We start from the raw sequence: 23,011 nt of genomic DNA on the forward strand, positions 1-23,011 counted from the left end.
GGAAACGTCAGGTCCATGCACACTGTGTTATATACCAGTGCATGCACATGTCTGCACATGTGTGAGCTGTAGATGCCTGTGCCACCAGGGGTGCCGTGTGCTGCTGGTACACATGTTCTCAGCAATGGGTGGGGTTCCACTTTCCACAGCCAAAACAGACAAGGAGGCCAGACACAAGTCTGAGTCAACAGATTGACTTTTCACCTGGATAACTACATTATGAAACTGTGAGAAAAGACTGAGGGCCTGAGTGGACCACAAGCTCAAGGAACCCACCAGAACCTTGGGGCTCCAGACAGGGTATATTAAGGGGGTAAAGGCTCATGCAGAAGGGGATAGCTTAGTCAGGTCTCCAAAACCCTTAAGGGACAGGTAGGCAGCCATGCGCCTGCCTCTTCTCTAGGGCTGATTGAGCAGAAGTAATGAGAGAGTGCTACAACAGGAGAGATGGAGGCTAGAATCAGAAAAAACCTTTTAATCAATGCAGATGGGGTAGCTGGGACAAGCCGGTGGATACAGCTCCTAGAAGCTGGGCATTGGGATGCCTGGTGGGAAGAAGGAATCCTGGATTCCTAGGCCCAGTGACCCCCCTGGAATCTTTCTGCCCCAGGTTTGTCCAGAAAAACTATCACTGTCTTTAGCATCAGCAGCAGCAAAGGGTGACTCACCCCTTGGCAATGGGCCCAAATTCCTTACAGATGTTGAAATTATCTGCCCCAAACCCCAGGGGACCCGGTGAGGGAGAAGACAGTAAGGCATATATGCAAACATGCAAAAACACATATGTACACACACAACCCACAGACAGTCACATGTACCCCACTCACATCTGCATCTTGGTTGTTCTGCCTCTTTTGGCTGGATTTGGGGTTCTAGGAGTTCTATTTCTGCTCAGACACACAGCCAGAGGGCACCTAGCAGGGCAGGGCAAGTTGCCTGGTCAACTTCCTCTGGCTTTGGGCCCTGGAAAGCTGCACCCTTTGTCCCATCCGGCGTCTGGGCCTTGAGGCGGCCCCTTTATCCAAGATCGCCGTGGAGGAGGAGGAGCACGTGGGCTGGAAGATGGATTCTCCACCAGGGCAAGGACTGGAGAGGCCTGGCCCGTTTGGGGATATGCAGCCTCCCTCTGCAGGGAGAGCTTGCTGCCGGCTCCTGCCCACCACACCGGCCCCACCAGCAGCTGGGGCACAGGTTGGGTTTATGTATTAGGGTGGGTGGTTCTTCCCACACACAGAGACACAGGAGTAGGTACTGATGCACACAGCAACTCTGAGATGTAAACGCAGAGAGGCCCAGAGACACACAAATATGTAGACAGAAACACACATCCTCTCTAGCTCACCTCACACTGGCTCATGCGTGCAAACACCTCAGGCCACTCTGAACCCAGCCTCTGGACTCTCCTATAAATGCCCACGTGACCCAGGCCCGTGGTCACATATGTGCACAGGACCCCACACCTCAGAGAGGCAGTGGCAGGCCTATGGCACTCTGATCCTCACGTCATCTCACCTGTATCTGCCTCGTGGCTGCAGATAACACAGAGACTGAGCAGCCACAAGCCAGGAGCCCAAGATGCCCACATCCTGGTCCAGAGAAGTCGGCCGCAGCCACAGCACCTGAAAACCACAGAGAGCAGGAAGGTGGATTCCTGAGCTCCCAGAGCAGAATTCCACACGTGGGCAAGCAGCGACCGGCCCATGGGGCCCAGGCGCTGGTACTGGGGTTGCAGGAGGTCTAGCCAGGCGTCAGTCCCCCTCAGAGGCCCAACCACAGGCCTCGGGCTAGGATTTGGGCCGAGGTGATATTCAAAATATTTAACCACCGGTATGGCACGGACACCGACCAGCCAGAGCAGAAGGCTGGCTGGAGAGCTGAAAGCAGGTCCAGGCGGCATCTGGCTGCGTCAGTGGACAGTTGCTGGATTGAGGAGAGATCTAGAGGGTCCTAGAAGCCCAGGTCACTCGGGAGAGCGAGGACGCTTGAGGCGGAGGCTATTTGCCAAGGCATTTGGAAGTATTTCAATATTTTATCAACCTGTGCACTGTACTGGTATATGCTAGCCTGGCACCTGGCTAGCCGCACCCAGCTCAGCCAGGCGGCCCTGTCTGGCACCCACAAGGTCAGGGGCTGACAGCCGGGCTGAGTCTCCTGGAAGGCATCACGGGGTTGATGAGCCAAGGAGCCTCCCCCATGGGTGCAGCGGGCGGGAGGACAGGTCAACGGGCTCAGGACCTTGTTGCCAACCTCCCCTGCTGGTGGATGCTCGTCTTTTAGTTTTATTAAACCCCGATGGATGGGCCCAGATAAACCCATGCGGGCTCAGCAAGCGGCCAGCAGAGCCATACATCATCCAGCCTCCCCCGAGACAGGCAGCTCGCTCACGCACACAGTCATGCATGTGTCAGCATGACACACACAGATACACGGGCACATATACACAGAGACATAGTTGTGCCCGTGTGTGCATACAGTCCTACCTGCACACAGGCATGGTCACAGAGACACATGTTCACGGTACACCTAGACACACCAGCTAGTACATATACACGTGCACACGGCGAGCCTATGACTACCCCTCCATAGGCCCTCCTGTCGGGAAGTTCTTATGCAAGTCTGACCTCATTCCCTCCAGCTGTAAAGGAATTGTGTTTCCCCTCCCTCTGCTCTGGACAGGGAATGAGAGCAGGAAGGACCCCTAGCCTCAATATATTTGGAGATAGGACCCCAATCTCCTTCCTCCCGGGGCAGAACTGCTCCCCCACCTTATTCATCCCCCATTCTGGTGGCATGCACATCCTATCTCTCAAACCCTATCCTGACCTCCCCCTCCTGCCAGTCAGTGGAAGGACTGGCAACTGTGAGAGGCATGTGAATGCACGTGAACTTCAATGTGTTCCCTGTCCCCTTCCTGCTCCTGACCTCTCGACTTCACTTCTCTAGCCCCATCCAGAGCAGGGGGCTCCAGGGATAAAAGAGAAGCTTCCAAGGAGATGACCCCATCCATATATGAAGGCACAGATCTGGGGGCAGGGAGAGTCAGAACTGCAATGGAGGTAGAGCTCATCCTGCTTTAAAGAAGGGGACTGAGGTCCAGAGAGGGGATGCCTCTTGCCCCAGGTCACACAGCAAGTCAGGGGCAGAAGGGGCCCTTCAGTCCAGAGGCCCGGGGCAGCCCGCTCCGCCCCCACTTACCGTGGCTGGGGATCCCCGCCACCTCACTGTGTAATCCAGGCAGCCCAACGCAGCCAACCGCGGGAAGCAGGGCCTGGGTTCTTCAGACCCGCTGGAAGCTCCTCGATTACTTCTGGCCGGCCTCGGGTCCCCAGTTTCCCCTGTCCTGAGCTTTTGGGGCTGAATGCTGCCCCGCTCGCATGCCCGCTCGCCTGCCGGGGACTGCCGGCCACTCCGGGTGGGGGAAGAGGGGGAGGCACCAGGGGGCTGGGGACTTGCCAGGGCCGCTAATGGAACACAGCTGGACCCGCCCGCCAGGCAGGAGGAGGGAGGGAGGACCGGGAGGGGTCTCCAGCGGTGGCAGAGGCGGCAGGACGCAAGGCCCACTCCTGGCCTGGCGGCGCTCCCAAGCCCATCCCTCCCACTTGCCCCGCCAGGTAAGCGAGCGAGCAAGGCGGGACCCTGCGTGCCCGGAGTTGCCCTGCAAGGGGCTCTGGCGGCAGGCGGGTGGGCGGGGAGTCCGGCCCTTTAAGAGCCAGGCCTGGAGCTTGAAGAGCCTCCCCTGTGCCACCCCCTTCCCCTTCCCTCGCTGGGCCTCCAGAAGGGTGGCGGGGCTGGGGGGAGGGGAGGATGGAGACCCTCCTCCCCAGCTCCGCAGCACCCGTGACGTGGCTGCTACCCAAGCCTCCTTGGTCAGCTTTTTCCAGTTTCTGAGCCTAACGTTCCCAGTTAGTCTGTTCTCTGACCGTCTGAACTGGGGGGAGGGGGCCCCCTCCAGGAGTTGGGGTGTGTGTGCGCGCCTGGGTGGGTGCTCGCTCGCGAGCTAAATTAACCCCTTCTGCTCTGGACTCAATTCCAGACAAGTGGAACCCAGTGGGTCCCCTTATTCCTACTGACTCCGTGAACTTAGAAGGGCTCAAATCCCTGTCCTCCGCTCTAGCTTTGTGGTTTTGAACTTACTATTTAACTATGACTCCACTTTCTCATCTGTAAGATGGGATAATGACTGCATATACCTCACATGATTGTGAGCAGGAAACAAGTTAGTCTGTAAAAGTGCTTACTAAGGGCACAAAAGAGGAGCTCAATAAATATTCACTGTTATTATCATTATTATTGTGAACGCTGGCAGCGGGCGAGGGGGTGAGACTGGACCGGCCCAGCGATGGAGAGGGTGTTGCTTTATACTCAGGAGCCAAGGAACCGAGAGGAATTGAGGTTGGATGAGAGATTGGACTTCTGAGGAGAAGGAAGCAGGTAATGTGTCCAGTTCTGTCCTGAGGCAGGGGGATGATCAAGGTGACCCTCCCAAGGGTCTCCCCTGGAGGCAGCAAACAAATTTCTGGGCCCCAAGGATGAGGAACTATGGAGAAGTAGGTTCAAGAGGCCCTTGAGTGGTAGGAATGCGTGTGGTGGGAGCACCTGGAGTGCCCTGATGGGGGGGGTGGGGGCTTCCTGGAGAAGCAACATGGTGGAGTCATAGCCCTGTGGCCCCATCTAACCAGAGGGGCGGCAGGCCTGGGGTTTCCCGCCTCTGGAGCCCGAGGCGCTGAGTCAGCGGAAACCCGCAACCACGGCCACGGGGACGCTGGCCACTGTGGTCCCTGCGCAGAACTGGCTCAGATGTGGCTATGACAGTGGTGGGGCCTGGGAAGCGCTGAGCTCAGCAGGCGGGAAGTGGAGGGGTGGGGCTTTCTGGGAGCTTTGGCCTGAGGAGTGGGCAGGCACCGGCTCCGCCTGCCCATACGTGCTGCGCCAGTGGCGGGCACTTGGGAATGAATAGACAACACCCATAGGTCAGGCTCTGTGCTAAGAACTTCACATAGGCTAGCTCATTTCATCCTCGCAACAGCCCCAGAAGGAGAATTCTATGCTTACCCCCATTTTACAGATGGGGAAACCTGGAGCCCAGGAACAACTCAACTTGCCCAAGATCGCATGGTTAGTGGATGGTGGGGCAGGGGCCCATGCCAGCTAGGCTGGACCCACAGCACACGCTCTTAACCACTGTGCCATCCTGGGCAACTCCTATATTCTTCCTCCATTCATATCCCAGACCCTCCCGGGCAGGAGGGGACAGATGGATGCAGTCTAGAAATGGGCCTATGCCCCTTCCTGCCCCTGACACATACGTGCACCCATCCAGAAGCGTGCAGTTAGATAGGTTCTCTCACGACACGTGTATAGACTCCACGTGCATATGTAGACCCTTAGGTTCACACAGACACATGCACACACTTGATACTCCTCCACGTAAACAGACACACAGACACACATGTGTGAGCACAGATGAAGCCACAGAAATATATCCCTGGACGTACTCAAACACAGGTGCATAATTTTCAGAATGCATGTACCTCGCACTGCTTTTACTTGGATATGCACGCATGAGACATATGCACGCACACACACACGTGTGTGCACATACACATAGAAACACACACCTGTGCCCACAGGCATAATTCTTCATATATGCAAACAGAAACCTGCAGACCCACAGCACGTACACATGTGTGCACACAGACACAGGTGGCCACACAGACTCGGCTCCCGCAGAAACCCCGACTCAGACACATACACACCAAGGCACATCCACACACACGCAGGCAGAGATGCTGACACACTTACACGCATTCAGCCCCAGAAAGCCCTGCATGCCAGCAAGCAGGGTATCCCGTGGGGCTGGGCTCAGTGCCCTCACCCCAGATGGCATCGCCACGAGGTAATCAATGCTGCTAATTGCCACCAGCTGCCCCGGAGCCTGCCTGCCGCTGCCGGGCGGGGCTCCCAGGCCTCCTGGGCCTGGGGTTGTGTGCCCAGATGTCGGTAGTGCCAAGGGTCCACCCACCCCATTGTTCCTGCTGGCCACTGGGGAATCCCCAGCTGGCAGGGGCAGCACCTGGCACTGGCTAGAGTGAAGAGCCAAGACAGGGCCTGGTCCCAGGTCAAGCCCAGGAGCTCCCACCGGGCCAAGCAGAGGTGAGCTGAACCGCCACAGGCACACGTGCACACCTGGGCCCCGGCCTGTGGGCACACAGGTGCAAACACATACACACACGGGCGTATCACACTTAGCCGAAACAGACCTCCTGACTGTTGCCCACAGAGCTGCATCTCCCTGTCTTCCTCATTCTGATAAACCCCACCATAGTTCATTCAGACGCTCAGGCAAACAACCTAGGAGTCACCCTTGGCCCCTTCCTTTCCCCTGCCATCCCTGCTCTCCTGTGGATTCTACACCCAAAACGCAGCCCATATCCACCTACTTCTCCCCGGTCTCACCCAAGCCACCATCCTCTTCTGCCTGGACTATTGCAGGAGCCTCCCAACGCCCTACTTCCCACCCAGCAGCCAGCAAGACCTTTCCAAACCTGGATCCGCTGGCTTCACTCTCCTGCTTCAATCTTCCAGTTTTCATTTCACCTAGAAGAAACCCCCAAATCCTTCCCTTGACCTTACCAAGTCCTTCAGGATCTGGCCTCTGCCTTCCTGTCCAGCCACCTCACCCCCAGAAGCTGTGGTCCCACGGGCCTCCTTTCTCAGTCCTGAATTCACCAAGTTGGTTTTCTCCTCCGGGCTTTTGTACCAAGTCATCCCTCTGGAAGGATTTGTCCCTGATCTTTGCGAGGCTGGCTCTTTGACACAGGTCTCACCTCATAAGTCACCTCCTCAGAGTGGCCTTCCCTGACCACCAGGTCTAGAGGAGCCCTGAGTCAGTCTCTAGCACGTGACTCTGTTCGAAATCTCTGCATAGCTCCGGCATTTGTTTGTGCACCGTCTTTCTTTACTAATAAGCAAGAGTCTCCAGGAAGGGCCTCGTCTGCTGGTACCCACTGCCCTGCAGAGGATGAACGCAGAGGGTGAATTAGCAGATGAACACACACAAGCACTGTCTGGACACTCGGACACGGACAGCCCCCACAGGGGCACAGACATGAATGTTCCTGTGGGCAGAGATACACACACATGCCCAGCTTCTGGGTCCCAGAGGAGAGACTGAGATCAGAGGACCAAGGTCTCCTCTGCCTCCTTGGGTTCCTCTGAGTGTCTCTGTCCCGTCTCTTTGTGACTCCGGCTTGTCTCTTGGGGTGTGCTCCAAGACAGAGAACACGATACACTCAAAGGGCAAATGTTGCCAGAACAAAGAGCTACAGCACTCCTATCACTGTCACAGTGCGACCATTGCAATGTCCCAGAGCCCTCCCAAGCAGCGTGCCCTGTCCCTGTCCCATCCCATATAAGGAAAGACATTTGCCCCGTTTTTCTCCGCTCAGCACATTGAAAGTATACATACTCTGCCCAGTCAGCAGATGACTTAACGGGTTCCCTGGCTATAAAAACAGACAAGCAACCCATGCTCAGGGTCGACTTTCCCTGGCTACCAGGAAGTCGGCCCGTTGTTCTTGCAGCAACCCTTCTCTTTAATAAACTCTATCTTCCTTACATTCTGCCTTGTGTCTGGAAATTCTTTTCCAGCCCGCGCTCAGACCACGACATCTCTCTCACTGAATCTGGCCTGCTTTCTCTGCATCCGGTTCTCTAGCTCTCTTTCCTTCCTCTCTGTGACTCCGGCCCCCTCTCCAGCTCTCTCTCTTCTTTGTCTCTGTTTCTGTCTCTTCTGTTGCCCTCTGTTTTTGGATCTGCGTCTCTAACTCTGCATCTCCCTCTGTGTCTCGGGTCTGTTTCTCGCACTTTCTGCGTCTTTATGTCCTTATCTCCTATCTCTCTTTGTCTTGGAGCTTCCGTGTTCTCTGCTTCTCTTCACCCTGTCTCTTTCTCTCTGTCTCTCTCTGGTTGTGTCTCTGTTTCTGGCTCTGTATGTCTAACTCTCTGACTGTGTCTCTCGTTCTCCCTCCTTCCCTCTCCTCGCTCTAAATCAGCCCTGCCACCATGTCTCCACGGCTCTCTGCATCCCCGGGGCAGGGGGACCCATGTTTCACCTCTGGTGGCAGCTTTATGGTCCCAGCAGGTGGGGCAGTGCTCCACTTTGCTGATGCCCTCCTCCCCCCGCAGGGCCATGGCGAGCTCCACACTGACACCCCCAGCCCTGGCAACTTTGGCCCTGGCAACAGCATTCTTAGATACCCAACAAGGGTGTCTTACTTCAGTAGCACATGACACCAGGCACCTGTTTGGAGCTTCTGGAGAGGTAAGCCCAGACTCTGATGGGCTTTGCAGTAGATGTGGCAATGGTCAGGCAGGTAGACACTGGGGGGAGGAGGCGGGAACGCTCCAGGCATCCTGGACCCCAGCTTGGTTGTCCCCAGCTCTGCCCACCTGTTCTGAGGGACCTGTGGAGAGGTGACAGGCACAAGAGCCCTGGATTCCAGACCTACCTCTACCCACTGTGTGCCCCTGGGCCCCAGCCTCCCCACCATACGAAGAGGTAAACCGTAGGATCCCGTGTTAACCCACCTGGTGTGTTAAAGCACCTCAAACCACCTTGACTGATTACCTCGGTAACTCTCAGCCAGGGCAATTTTGCTCCTCAGGAAACATTTGGCAATGTCTGGAGACATTCTGGGTCATCACAGCTTGGTGGGGGGACACCTCCTAGCACCCAGAGGGTAGAGGCCAGGGGTGCTGCTAGACATCCTGCAATGTACAGAAGAGTCTCGCACAATACAGAATTATCTGGTCCGAAATGCTCTCCCCTGAGGGGAAGATTCCGCTCCTCAGAATTCCCACGCTCTCTGACCTGCACTAAACTCTTAATCATCCTCTGACCAGGGGTGGGGGGGGCTGTTAGAAGACAGTAGGGATTGATCCTGCCTCTGCCTTTAATAACAGCAGCTAACATTTACTGAGCCCTTTTGAAGTGCTGGCCGGCAGCATACACAGAGAAACTCATTTTAGTCTCACAACAACGGCAGGAGGCCCAGGCACTGTTACAATCCCCATTCTAAGCCCGAGGAGACAGGCAGAGAGAACACGAGGAGTCAGCTCAAGGTTACACAGCTGGCAAGGATGGAGCTAGATATGAACTGATCACTTTGGGACAGACCCACAGGGCAGAGTCCTCTCTGGAAAGGAGCCCACACAGCAGGGGCCTGGGCAAGTCCTTTTCCCTCTCTAGGCCGCCATTTTTTCATCTGTCAAATGAGATCTACTCTCTCATTTAACCCGGCAACAATTCTAGGAGGTGAGACACTGTTACCACCACTTCACAGGCTAGAAAGGCAAAGATTCATGATTTAAGTCTCACGGTCATAGGGCTGGGAAGTGGTGGGACAGAGATTTGAACTCAGCTCTGCCTGACTCCAGGGCCCATGACCTTGGTCAGGACACCTGCCCCCTGCCCCTGCCCCCCCAATCAAGGTGCTATAAAGCAAGAGAGCAGAAGCTCTGGAGCTTAGAGGACTTGGTAAACACAGACTGTCGGGCCCCACCCCCAGAATTTCTGATTCAGCAGAGTTTGCTTTTCAAATAAGTCCCCAGGCAACGCTGGTGCTACCAGCCCAGGGATCACATTTGAGAACCCCTGCAACAGAGCATGGTGTTAGATCGCCTGTACCTGGGTTCAAATCCTGGCTCTGTAACTTGGTGGTATCACTTAACCTCTTCCTCGGAAAATCAGAACTACAGCAACATCTGTCACTTAGGGTTTGCTGAAAGGATTAAAGGAGAGAATGGCTAAGAGAAAGGCTCACTCATGCTGCTGGCACCTAGCAAACATGCTCATAAATGCTCGCCAGCGTAACAATCCCCAACACAGGCAAGTCCCTCCTCCCCAGACAGACTGGAAGCTCCCAGGGGTGAAGGACTAAGCAAAGGCCTAAAACTTCCTTTTCTCCTGTCCACCAGCCACCTCCCCAAGTCTGCACAGAGCGGGACACAGAGATGACATCTCAGAACAAACACAGCAGGGACAGTGGGATGTAGCCCACATCTACCAAGGCATCCCAAGTGTCCTATGCCCTGTGGCACAAGGCCTGTGGAGAGGGGTGAGGGTGGAGCACAGGCAGCACTGAAGACCCCCAGATGGACCTGGCCCCTAGCCTTCCTCCAGGCCCTGCCCCATCCCCAATAATCCCTTTTGGGGCAAGAGTTGGCCACGCAAGGCCCTGGTAGGATAGTTTGTATACCCTTACGCAAGCAACCCTTTGGGTACCAACCAACTCAACTCACAGTCCTGTTATGCTGTGCGACCTTTAGCCAATCGCTAGGCCTCTCTAGGTCTTAGTTTCTTTACCTAAAAGTCAAACAAGAACTCAGCATAGTGGTTAACAGTGGCGGCTCCAGCCCCAGAAAAACTGGGTTCAAACCCCACTCCTGCCACTTACTAGCTGTGTGACTTTTGGCAAATCCCTTCATCTCTTAGAGGCAGCTTCAGTTTCCTTGTTGGTAAAATGGAATTGTCCACGGCTCACAGGGATGCTGTGAGCGTTACCTGAGATGATCAATTTCAAGCGCTGAGCACAGTTGCTGGAGCTCAGTAGATGCCAGGTATTCCATACATGCGACGAGAGAGTGTAACCTTACCACCACTACAAACACAATCTGTTGGCTGCCTTCCCTTCCCACCTGTCCCTCACATGTTTAGCTTTGAGACTATCTTCACCTTCCTTCCCAATAGGGGCTGAGGAAGGCAGCTGGGAACAGTCTCCCAGAAGGGGTAGATCTGAGCAGAAGCTTGGAAGAGGGAGGGTACACCCCTCCCTGTAATCAATTATCAGCCTGCTAGACTGCAAGCCATAGAAAGCGCTGTTTTTGCTACCATTTTATCCCCAGAGCCTATGACAGAGACTAGGCACTTTATAAATACTGGCTGCAGGAATGAAAGAGGGCCCAGGACAAACTCCCTTCCGTGGAGAGCGGGCCAAGGAGTCCCCTGGGTGAGGCGTGGTGGGGAGAGGAGTCCCGGATTCTCTTTTTGCATGCTCCTCAGACAGTTGGACTCATAAATTCTTTGAAACCTGGAATCTCTGGTAGAGAGAAACTCTGGCTGCTGCCCAGCCCCACCTCCTCCCAGCAGTGCCCGGGGCTGGGCTTGGGAGGCCTGACAACCTAGCTGGAAAGGGAGGCTGAGGGGGTGGGCAGGGCAAGGGAAAATTCAGAGTGAAAACCAAACTTTTTCATCAAGGCAAAAAATAAAATCTAAGCTCAGAGAGGGTTTAATCCTGGCTCTGCTGCTTCCTGGTTTTGTTCTCTTCCTTCATCTCTCTGAACCCTTCGTTTCCATATCTGTAAAATGGGGTGATAATGATAACACCCACCCACATGGAATTGTTTGGAGGATTAAATGCGATAATGTATGAAACTAAGCTAAGTCCATAGTAAATGCTCAAAAATGTGCGTTATTAATATTATTATTATTGGGGAGGGCGATATAATTCACCAGGGACTCTTGCCCTGCACCTCACACCCATGCTCATCCCCTTCCTATTTACAAAGCTGATTTCATGTAGCTTTGAAAGGTCAATGACATTTCCAACAGATATCAGACTTTTTTTTTTCCCCATTAAGTGGCCTAAATAACAAATGATATGTAAAGAAATAAAACCAACTTGAGTATTGTCAGCCTTGACCATTCAGAAAAGGCTAGATACTGGTGGTTGGAAGACAAAGGACAGGTGGTTGAAAGGTGGGGAGAAAAAGCCTGGGACTGGGGAGCTGGCTTCAGGGCCAGGGTCAACCTTGATGCACTGTTTGGCTTTAGGAGGGCCCCTGCCCTTTGCCAGCAAGGAAAAGTTGATCTTAGGGACGCTTGAGTCCCTTCCATTCCCCAAGTCTGAGGCTCTTAACCCTGTAATGACCCAAACATGCCTCCTCCTCAGAAAGGGGAACAGGGTGAGGTGAGCCAGACCCATGCAAAGCCAGGATGCTGCCCCTCCTCTCCCCCGCTCTGGCCCATGTGTTCCACATTCACCTAAGTGCCCCTGTGACCAGGCCCCAACCACCTTAGCTGAGCCCCAGGGGTAGGGTGGGCAAGGCGAGTTCACCACACCCATTAATCCTCCTCTGTACATGCAGAAGGGGAAAAAGATAGGTGCCAGAGATGATAACTAACTTCCTAAGCTGGGACTGAACCCACGTGTAACACCCAACACGTCACTGCCGCTTGTTAAAAACTAACTTTTTGGCAAGGGCGCACCACCCAGCTTGCGGGATCTTAGTTCCCCGACCAGGAATGGAACGCGGCCGGGCGGTGAGAGCACCGAGTCCTAACCACTGGACCACCAGGTAATTCCCGTAAAAAAGTAATTTTAATCACCAGGACGATCCTAAGTATTTATCATTATTCGCATTTCACAGGTGAACGGGTGTCATCCTCAACTTGAGCGCTTTGCAGTAAGGAAAAGAGCCCTAAGAAGTGGCTAGCTAAGAGTCGGAGCTGGGATTTGAATCCAGGGCTACCAACAGCACAATCTGCTGTGTGATAGGCCCCTTCCTGTCCCCTGGGCTCAGCTTTCTCATCTGTTGAATGGGGATGCTAACTCCGGAACCTCTAAGATCCACGTTGGGACTTTTTGCTGCTCCGAGCCCAGGTCCCCACCCAGAAGCCTAGAACATCTCCGTGGGCCTGGGCGGGAGAGAAGGGCAGGTGTAGACGTGACTGTCCCGCGGGCGGGTGGGGGATGGGGGGCTGCCGCCAGACACACAAAAACAACTAAATAAATCAGGCCCGGGAACTCCTAATCCTTCCCGGCTGTGTTTGCTGCCGCTCACCCAGCCTGGGCCGCCATCGCCTGGCCAGCTCCCGGGCCTGGGAGGGGGACGTGGCACAGCCAAGAGCGCAGAGTCGGGCCAACAGGATCAGAGCGATGCCAGGCCGTCAAGGCGGCCTAGGTTCCCGAGATGGGGGGAAGGCCCTGCCGGCAGGGTGACTCAGGACTCCCAGACCCCCTCCCGCGTAGGCACGTTCCCGCGCCTCAGTCTATTTTTAGAGCCGCCTCCAGGCCTGAGCGTTGAGGGGCAGGGAAGGGGTTGCTGGTGGGGATCAGGCGCCTGACCAGCTCCTCCAGCTCGGGACTTAAGCCCCAGGACCTCCAGCTATTCTATCTAGAAAAGAACGGAAACACTTGGGGTGTGGGGAGAGGTGCAGGCCCAGAAAATGCATCCTCCTTTCCCCCGCCTGCTCCACAAGGCCTGGCAGTTCCAGGGAGCTGGGCGCGGCCTCTCAAGAAACGACCTCTGTTAAGTGGGGCCAGCAGCTTCCCGACGGCTGGTCTGTCTGGCTATTGGACTGAGGGCCAGAGCGGGCTGGGCTCCCGAGCGACCGCAGTGAATGGGGCGGGGCAGGGCGGGGCGCGGCGGGGCGCGGCGGGGGTGGGGAGTGCTGGGGTGAGGGGAGGATGCTTCCAGGTTCGGGAGATCCCCACCCCGCCATAGGCCACGCTCCTATCCCTCCTTGGGCCGCACCCACGGCCCCGGTGGCTTCCCTGACTCCACCCTAGGCCCCGCCTCCTATCTGGCTCCGCCGGGAGCCAACCTGTATACGGTCCCAAAGGTCCAGGGAGGTCTAGATGCCGGGCGTCTAACAGCCTGGGACTGGAGCTGAGCCTGCCTTTGGGGGCCGGGTTAGAAGTGAAAGGAATGGGGGCCTCTCCCTCCCCCAGCGTGGGGTCGGGGAGAAGGAGAGCGTTGGGGGGGCAACAATGGCGCCATTGACGGGGAGGTCTCTAGGCTGGGGACGTATCTATCTGTGGGAGCCAGGCGGTTTTGGAGGCTGAAGTGGTGGAGGCAGCCCGGAGCACGGAAACACCCCTGTAATACGCGGGCACAGAGCTGCGCGCGGAGGGACCTGGACAGAGGTCTCTGGCCTGATGCCCCTACTACTGGGCCCTAGAGGATGAGGCCACAGTCCTGGGGAGTGGGGGCAGCTGATGGCCCCAAATACAGCCGCTCTCCTATCGAGTTCAGGCACACGGGGTTTGGAAAGGCCCAAGTGGAGGCCCATCCCACTGGGGGTGAGGGGCAGAGGATGAGAGGCGGAGCCTGTCTCCCAGCACCAGCCCTCCATCTAGTGGGAAGTTTGGGAATCGCGCGATGCAGAGAAGGGGTGGGGGGAGGGGTCCATTGCACCCCGAATCCTTCCTTCTTCTCCCTCGATGTTCTGCTGACACCTTCCCACCACCATCCTGCTCTGCCCCATCTCAGGGATTTGCCCCAGATAGTCATTGGAAGATCTGCCCTCCGCCCTGCCCCCCAAGTCCTGTCCCTTCTTCCTCATAATTATCTAGGGATAACGCTTCTGTCCATTACTGCCACCACCAGGGGTCCAGGCAGCCACCATCCTTTGCCTGGATCCCTGCAGCTCCTACCAACTGCTTTCCCCTGCCTCAAATTTTACCCTCTGCCTATTCATTTTCTACTAATAGCCAATTAAATGTTTCTAGACCAGAAATCTGCTCGGGTCTCTTCTTCGATTAAAATTTTTCAGTGGCTTCTTATGGTCAGATTAACTCCAAACCTTCGCTTGGGATTTAGGAGGCTGTTCATCACCCAGCCCCACCTCCTTCAGTCCCAGCTATTCTCACAGGGCAGTTGTCAGTTCCTCACACACCCCTGTTGGCTCTTACCTTGAGTCCTTCATACCTGCTGTTCCCTCTTCCTGGAACACTTTTCCTTGCTGTCTTCAGGACTCATATGGCAAAAACTTCCCTCCTTGAGAGGCTTTTCCCGACCTTCTGGCATGAGCTAGGTGCCCCTTATCTGAGCTCCCACAGGACCCGGTGCCCGGGTCTCTCATCACCTATCCACTTTTTGTGGCAGGATCATTTATTGAAATGTTAATTATTTTGCTCCCTTCCCAGTTCCAAGCTGGTATCCGAACCCTCTGATTTTTCTAGCCTCTGGAAACTTGTGCGGGGTTGAACATAAAAGCTGCTTGAAGTCTGACGGCGCATCCTGATTTTGAAAAAGCTAACCTTCTGGAAGTGACTGTGCTAGGTGTTCCCAAGGGGATGGGGAGAAGAGGGCAGCCAATGTGGGCAGAGAAAGGAGAGAGCGCAGCTAGCTGCAGAGGAGCCAGAAGTGGGGGGCATCTGAATGGTGGGGATCTGTGGCCGGCAGTCCCTCCCCTGACAGATGATGGGAGCTGGGGGGCAGGTGGAGCACCTGGGGAGGCTGGAGCCCAAGCACTGAGGTACTAGCCTCAACGCTTCCGGGTGGCAGAGGAACAGCTGAGCTGCCGAACCTCGAGGGACCACGTGGACTAGTACAATGGGCATCTATCTCTGTGTAACTAGTGCACCCGGAATCAGGACTCCATACTTAGACCCTGGTGGGACAGCAGGTCCTTGCATGAGCCTACAGAGAAAGTGGCAGACGGCTCCGGGGATGGTTGAGATTGAATCTTCTGCCAACTTCTAGGCAAGGGCTAGAGTGAGAGTCAGATTGGAGCTGATTTAATGAGAATACAGAAATAGTGTGTTTCTTGAGTCTGTGTGCCAACAGTCCCACCTGCTCCACCTGTCTGTGTATCTCACTGCAGGACTGAGACTAGGTGTGCCTCATTCAGAATTGAATCCTTAGGACCCAGCATGGTGCCTGGCACATAGTAAGTATGCATTCAAAATGTATTTGCGGGACTTCCCTGGCGGTCCAGTGGTTAAGACTTCGCCTTCCAATGCAGGGGGTGCAGGTTCGATCCCTGGTTGGGGAGCTAAGATCCCGCATGCCTCAGGGCCAATAAACCAAAACATAAAACAGAAGTCGTATTATAACAAATTCAATAAAGACTTCAAAAATGGTCCACATTAAAAAGAAATCTTTTTAAAAAGAATGTATTTGTTGAATTCATTTATCCTCGGTTGCTACAGAAATCTTTCTAAAACCCAAGTCTGTTCCAGTGATTTGCCGGCAGCCCTCAGGATAAAATCCAAACATCTACCGCAGCCCACAAGGCCCACTGTGATCAGAACCTGCCTCCCTCGCCGCCTCATCTCTGCAGCCCATCCTCCTCGCACTCCCCGCCCCACCCAAGCCATATGATTTGCAATTTTCCAAACTTGCCAGGTTGTTTCATGCCTCCGCGCCTTTGCTTACATGGCACCCTCTGCTAGGAGTGCCCTTTCCCCTTTCTCTGCCTGCTGAGCTTTCAGTCTTTAAAGCTCAGGGCAAGTGTTGCCTCCTTTAAGTGGCCTTCCCAGACACCCTCCCCACAAAGACAGAGGAGACCCCTCCTGCTCTGGAGCCTATTGCTCACGTCCAGGTCTGGCTCCCTCTTCCCCAAGCCCCGTTTCCTGGACTGTGGGCTGCTCTAGTGTGATGAGTCCCCAGTGCCCAGTGCAGGGCCAGGTACACCATAGGTTCTCCATAAATCCTCCCTGTCCACTGAGCATTACACCTGACCCCGCATGGTCTCCTGATGTAACTTTGCAACCTCTCCCCTCTATGGGCCTCGGTTTTTCTCTCTGCACAATGTGGGGAGTGGAACTCAATGGTCTCTAATGGCCCTTCCTTCCCTCAGTTGGGCTTGGAAGTGATGGTGTGTAAAACATAAATCGCCTGTGTGCACTGCGTGCCAGCTAAGGGCAGAGCCTGCTCAGACACGCAGCTGCACATGGTAGTGCCCAGGGGCCACATGGAAGCCAACCCCTGCCTAGCTGTACGTGACACTCTCACACTCAAGTAAACGCGGCCTTCATCTCCAATCAACCACTGGCCCTGACAGTGAAAAACTCAGCAGCAGCTGGAGCTGCCAGTCTAGCAGCAAGCTGATATGCAAGGAAGGAGTCTCCTGCAATATGCATGCCCTGAGGCTGGACACCACTGGGGCTCTCCCCTTCCCAGGCCTGCGTATGCAACACCCTCCCTCCACCCCCAGGCCTAGACGTAGATATGGTCAGTCTGTGGTGGGGCACCAAGGGCCAGAGCTTTAGCTCTACCTGCTTCCTGGATACCTGGGAACCTTAAATTCCACATTCATTCATTCATCCATTCAACATTAGCTATGAAGTTCATATCATATGTCAGGCAATGGTATGAATGTCAGTGACTATCACCCTTTTTCACCCTCAGAGGCTTACAGTCTAGTGGGGGAAACAGACAATAGATAGGAAATAGGTGCTATAATTCCACATTGGGAGAAGTGGCACTATGGAAGGATTAGGGTGATGTGATAGAAAATGGCCCAGAAGGGCAAGGGGTATGCAGGAGGTGGCATCAGAGCTTCAATCAAAAGATGAGCCAGCAAAGCAGATAACCAGGGAAGAGCCTTTCAAGGGGTAGATATAGCATATGCAAAGGCCCTGGGGTGGGAGAAACCACGAAATGTGTTCGAGGAGCACAAAGGAGGCCATGTGGCTGGAGCTCTGTCGGAGTGATAGGCAGGGACATCAGGCCCTGCCTCTTGGGCCACTGTGAGGAAACTTAACTTTTATTCTAAGAGCAACGAGAGGTCCCTGGAAGGTTTTGGGCAGAAAAAACAAAATCCATCCCTTCCCCCTGCTTCCTTCCTCCTTGGTATCCTTCTTAGAAAGTATGTCTTCCTCATCTTTACCTTGTCAGTGCCCAGCTCAGGGCCTGGCACAATTTGGCATTGGACAATGTTTACTGAATAAATGAATGACCAAACCAGCCTCTTCTGGCTCAAGGCTTGACTGAGTGGCTCCGAGTGGGTCAGCTGGGCTGCTGAGGAATCTCTGGGCAGCTCAGGATGGGAGTCACCTGGGCCAGACTAAGACTTAGATGTCCTAGTACTCCCCATACATAGTAAGCCATGAAGCATAATACTTACGTGTATGCTGAAATGAAAACAACTTCTTTTGGGATTTTTCAATTGCAAAACTGTGGATAAGTTCACTGAAGCAGCATTTCTTCCCACTTGTGTGTGTGTGTGTGTGTGTGTGTGTGTGTGTGTGTGTGTGTGCGCGCGTGTGTTGCTGCCACCTTGCTGGTGCCCCAAGCTGGACTGCCTGTTGGGTCACCCAGGTGCTAGATGGCAGGCCTGGCCTGACTGTCCCCTTGGTGACATGGTCTTGGCTCTTCAGCTCAGGATGACGAGGAGCACCAAGGGTGCCACGGTGGCCCAGGCCTGATAGCGAGCAGCCTCAGCAGCGTTGCTGGCAGCTCCTCAAGGCTGTACCAGTGTGCAGCTGCTCAGTGTGAGAACTCTGGTAATACCCCCTTGGGCCACCAAGGCTTGCCCCTGCCCATCCCTGACCCTCTGAAACTGTAAAAAGTGATCCAAGCCCTAAGAAACTTCTCAGAAGAGGAATCTAAGGCTCAGAGAGGTTATTTAACTTTCCCAAGGCCTCTCAGCAAGTTGGGGATGGAGTTGTGGTTTGAGCACAAGCCTGGCCCCCAAAGCAGACTCCATTCCCTTCCTGGGGGTGGGTGGGCTGGACTGGGGAAGAACACCAAAGGGCACAGCCTACCTGCCCATATCTGGACCCACAGAGCTGACAAGAACAAACAGTGGAGCTGGACCCTGCCCTCCCCTCGGCCTCTTTCGCTGCCCAGCTGAGCTCTAGGCCTCTAAGCTCAACTCTCCCCCAAGCCCCTCTCTGAGGTCTAGAGATGGACCTTCATCTAAGGTTCTTGTGTGGGTTCCACAGCATCACACGGGTACAGCAGTGGGCACCCAGGAGGGGCTCTAGAAGCCTGAGCCGGCACAGCCCTCGGGTTCTGGGTCTTAGGATTTGCCCTCACTTTTCTCCCACGTTGGTATACTTCACGGTTTCTATCCTTCCCTCCATGGCAACCACACCTGCTCTGTGTATGGACCCTGCAAGGAGTTAGGCTCAGTCCCCGCCTGGGAGGAATGTGGACCTCCTGGCCTCCTACTCACTGGAGAGAGGGCTCAGGAAACTCAAACAAAGCAGGTCGGTGATTCTCAGGGAGAATGGGAACCTGGGTGGCTAAGGGCAGCATCCCTACATGCAGGCCAGTTTTCCCAATCCGACCCAGGCTGAGCTCTGCCTCCACTGGGTTCCAGTACTGCCCCCCTCCACTCCATGGGTGGGAAGAGACAAATGAGCCTGAGGAAGTGGAGGAGGGGAGGTGGCAATCGATGGCATTAACATGGTGCCCAAATTAAATATTGACTTTTTTGGTTGACTCTGGGGATGACCAGATGGATGGCTGGGGCTGTGCCGTGCCACAGCAGGGGATGGGGACATACCAGCCCGAAGCAGGCCCCGTGGGGAGCTGAGACTGTGGGGATGGCTCACCCCTGCTCCTGCCTGGTCAGAAGGAGCAGGGACAAGGGCTGCAGAGAGCCCAGGGCACTGGATCTATACCTCCACCTTGTGCCTGGGAGCTCCCTATGGAGTATAAAGTTCCCCCCTCCCAGAAGACCTTGGAGCCACGGTTTTGCTGAATGCCCACCCCTATCCTCCCCGACCCTCCTTCAAGGACCGTGGCTGGCCTGCAGCCCAACAAACGAGCAGAATCAATCTCTGTGATGATATCCGTCATCAGGTCTCAGGATCCTGCCTCCCAGGGTGGTAGGGCTGGTTATTTTTGGTCTGTCATTACGTAGGATCTTGGGGAGGGGGTAAGGATGGCCTCTCCATTCTTGGAAACCTTCCATCATCCTCTCCAGCTAATTCACCTTCAGAGCCAACAGTGGCCCCTGACCTTTCTCTCCCTCTTTTCATAACTCCACTTCAAGAATTGTCTATCCTGTCTTAATTTCTTCACCTCCCACTCACTCTACAGCCTGCTCCAATACGGCTTCCTGCCATGCCAGTAACGCTCGTCCCGCCCTTCTCCCGAAATCTAGTCCTGTATGTCTAACCATCTACTTCCTACTTGAAATTCCCCCACGACTATCTCCGAGGTATTGCAAGGTTAACATGTTCCAGGTGAAAGTCATGACTGTCCCCCGCCAAAGCTGGTCCTCTTCCTGGCCTCCAAATTCAATGGCCTGGTCATCCATCCAGGTGTGTAAGACAGAAGCCCACAAGCCACCCTTGGCTTCTTCTGATACCGTCCATACCAGGGGCTGACAATTCCACCACTGCATACATAGAGATTCCATCTCCCTCCGTAGCATCCCCCTAAGTTAAAGTTTCCTTTGTATGGATGGTCTCTTCACCGGTCTCTCTGCATCCATCTCACTCTTCAGTAACTGGCCCCCATCCACTGCCCATCCACCCAGAGCAATCCTATTAAATCTGATCGTGCCACCCGCTGCCCCACACCCTTCTTGACTTCCCACTAGTCTGAAATGCCAAAACCCTTACTGGAGTCTCCTCTGACCTGGACACTTAACATGTGTTTTGAGGGCCTGAGAGGGCAGGGGTGTTCCTGGGGTGGGTGTTCTTGGAGGAGTGCAGGGAGGAATAATGGGGGGTACTGGGGACTGGCTCTAAAAAGCCTCAACTCCTGGACCCAGGGCTGCCCGGGGGGTGGGCAAGAGGAATCCTCAAGGGAAATAAGTCCAGAGAGACGGAAGTTGGCAGCAGCCTGCACACAGGTTCTCCCTCAGGCCACCTGGGTCACCTAGTTTCCTTTTAATTGGTGCAGAGTGGAAGTGAATTAAACCCAGGTGAGTTTAACGTGTCTGTCCAAGTGCCATTCCTAACCTGTCTCCCTTCTCCCAGGGGCGGGGCTGCAGTTGGGAAAAAGGAAGACAGGCTGTGGGGGTGAGGTAGGGGTGTGTGTGGGGGGGTGCGCCCTTCCCCCAGCCCTGCTGAGGTCGACCTGACACCAGTGCACAGGTCTTCTTAGGACTTCCTCCTACTTCCCCAACACCCCCTCCCCGCCCGCTTGTGTCCCCTGAATACCCAGATTCCAGGAACACGGACTTAGGGCCTCCTTGGTGCTGGCGCTGTGCTGGGAACCTGCTTTACATCACCTCCATGAACGCTCCCATGACCCAGTGAAGCAGGTAGTACTCCTACCTCCTTTTCAGAGGTCATTGAATTGATTTGCCCAAGGTCACTGCGTTTGTTGTGTCTAGAGCTATGCTGTCCAATTTGATAGCCACTAGCCACGTGGTTACCGAGTCCTCAGCACGTGGCTCTTCTGAATTGAGATGTGCTGTACATGTAATGCACACACTGGATTTCAGAGACAGTACGGAACAAGAATGCTAAGCACCTCATCCATGATCATCTATATTCACTATGTGTTAAAATGATAGTATTTTTGATATGGTGGGTTAAATATGTTATTAAAATGACTTTCATCTTTTCCTTTTAAAAATAGCTACTAGACTTCCCTGGTGGTGCAGTGGTTAAGAATCCGCCTACCAATGCAGGGGACACAGGTTTGATCCCTCATCTGGGAAGATCCCACATGTCGTGGGGCAACTAAGCCTGTGTGCCACAACTACTGAGCCTGCGCTCTGGAGCCCGGGAGCCACAACTACTGAGCCCACGTGCCACAACTACTGAAGCCCACGCGCCTAGAGCCTGGGCTCCGCAACAAGAGAAGCCACCACAATGAGAAGCCTGTGCACCTCAACGAAGAGTAGCCCCTGCTCTCTGCAACTAGAGAAAGCCCGCGTGCAGCAACGAAGACCCAAAGCAGCCAGAAATAAATGGATAATTTTTAAAAATAGCTACTGGAAAGTTTTAAATTACATATGTAATTTGCATTATATTTTTGTTGGACATTCCCCAGGGTATGGTCTTATGAAAGTAGGGGTGGTCTGCTCACCCGTGACCTTGCCACAGCCTGCAAGGCACGGAAAGGCTGCAGGTGAGCTTGGGTGAGCTTCTAGGTCTGTCTCCTTCTTGCTTCGGAGGGCAGCGTCCCATTCAGCACCCTGGACAGCACCCAGGGCTGCCTTCCCACCCGGGGTCCTAATATACATAGCACAGAGGCCCAGGAAGGAAAAACTGTGGGAGGGGTGGATACCACCTGCAAAACCCTCCCCAGGAATAATCTCATGTCATGTTCTGGATACCCAGTGAGGAAGGCTGGGTAAGGATTATCGGCATCCCCATTTTGCAGATGGGAAAACCAATGTTCCGAGAGATGTGTGCATTCCATCTGTTCACTCAGTAAAGAGCCCCTGAGGCCTGCTCCACATGGAGCCCTCGGCTGAGGGCACAAACGCAAACCAGGCCGACACAGATGATAGCCATTCTGTGCGAGCAGTGTGAGAGTGGAAGTGTGTGCCGGGGCCGTGGAAGCCCAGCGAGTGCTGACTGCTGAGGCGGGGAGCTCAGGGGCAGCTTCACAGAGGGGGGCCACTGGGGCTAGATCTGGAAGGCTGAAGGGGAAGTTGCCAGTGTGAGGAAGTAGGAGGAAGGCGAAAGTTCCAGGCAGAAAGAATGGCATGTGCAAAAGCATGGAGGTGAGAGAGATGGGCCAGGAGAGGTAGGCAAGGGCCACATCACTAAGGGTCTTGCATTCTAGGCAATTTCTAGGGTCCTTGGAAGCCTTCTGAGCAGGGAGGGCAGTGACCTGGCCAGATGTGCATTTTGGAAAGATCAGCCCAGAGCTAGGTAGCGACTGGAGGCAGAGAGAATAAGGAGGACAATGAGATGAGAAATTCAAGTCTAGGAAAGACATGACAGGTTGTTAGATATTAGCCCAAAGGACAATCAGGACTACAGATAAGGAAACCCAAGTCAGACAGGGCCCAGTGACCTGTCCAAAGAGACGCAGCAAGTCAGTGCCTAGGGAGTGGGGACTGACGGGCAGAGAGGAGCACAGCCCTCGACACAGGAAAGCTCTGCCCCTGACCATGGACGTGGTGAGTCTCAAAGCCCTCAGGAGCCTCTGCTGCAGCTGTGGTTGCTCACCCTCCTCCTCAAACCAGACGCAAAGCAAGAAACTACAAGCAGGGAGGGGAAGGCAACATTGCAGCTCATCCCGAGAGATCCTTGTGGTGGCCAGTGGAGCCCAGGGCTGGGAAGTGGGGAGGCAGAAGCACAGGAGAGGCACCCAGAAGGCTTTAGGTGATGCCTCTTAGAAAAAGGCCTGGCCCAGG

The 23,011-nt window shown here is 54.7% G+C and overlaps 1 protein-coding gene and 1 long non-coding RNA gene across 3 annotated transcripts in view; one reads left to right on the plus strand and one right to left on the minus strand.

Annotated features, from left to right (window-relative positions):
• The window catches only part of COL16A1 (collagen type XVI alpha 1 chain), a 50,851-nt gene extending 47,524 nt beyond the window's left edge, over positions 1-3,327 (minus strand). Inside the window, exons 1-2 of one of the 2 annotated variants that reach the window (XM_060018015.1) lie at positions 3,196-3,327; positions 1,513-1,619 (exon numbers count right to left, since the gene is read on the minus strand). In XM_060018015.1, coding sequence (XP_059873998.1) covers positions 1,513-1,585 — 73 coding nt within the window. In that variant the 5' untranslated portion in view covers positions 1,586-1,619; positions 3,196-3,327. Of the gene's footprint in view, positions 1-1,512; positions 1,620-2,480; positions 2,500-3,195 lie in introns of those variants that run through there. The other variant, XM_060018008.1, reaches the window with a different exon arrangement.
• Positions 3,328-3,539: 212 nt separating this feature from the next.
• Positions 3,540-21,524, plus strand: LOC132429565 (uncharacterized). Its single transcript, XR_009520357.1, has 3 exons — positions 3,540-3,611; positions 4,307-4,431; positions 21,277-21,524. It is a non-coding gene; the product is annotated as an uncharacterized lncRNA (long non-coding RNA).
• The last annotated feature ends 1,487 nt before the right edge of the window (positions 21,525-23,011 follow it).

This window comes from Delphinus delphis, chromosome 1, assembly GCF_949987515.2.
Source record: "Delphinus delphis chromosome 1, mDelDel1.2, whole genome shotgun sequence".
Lineage (NCBI taxonomy): Eukaryota > Metazoa > Chordata > Mammalia > Artiodactyla > Delphinidae > Delphinus > Delphinus delphis.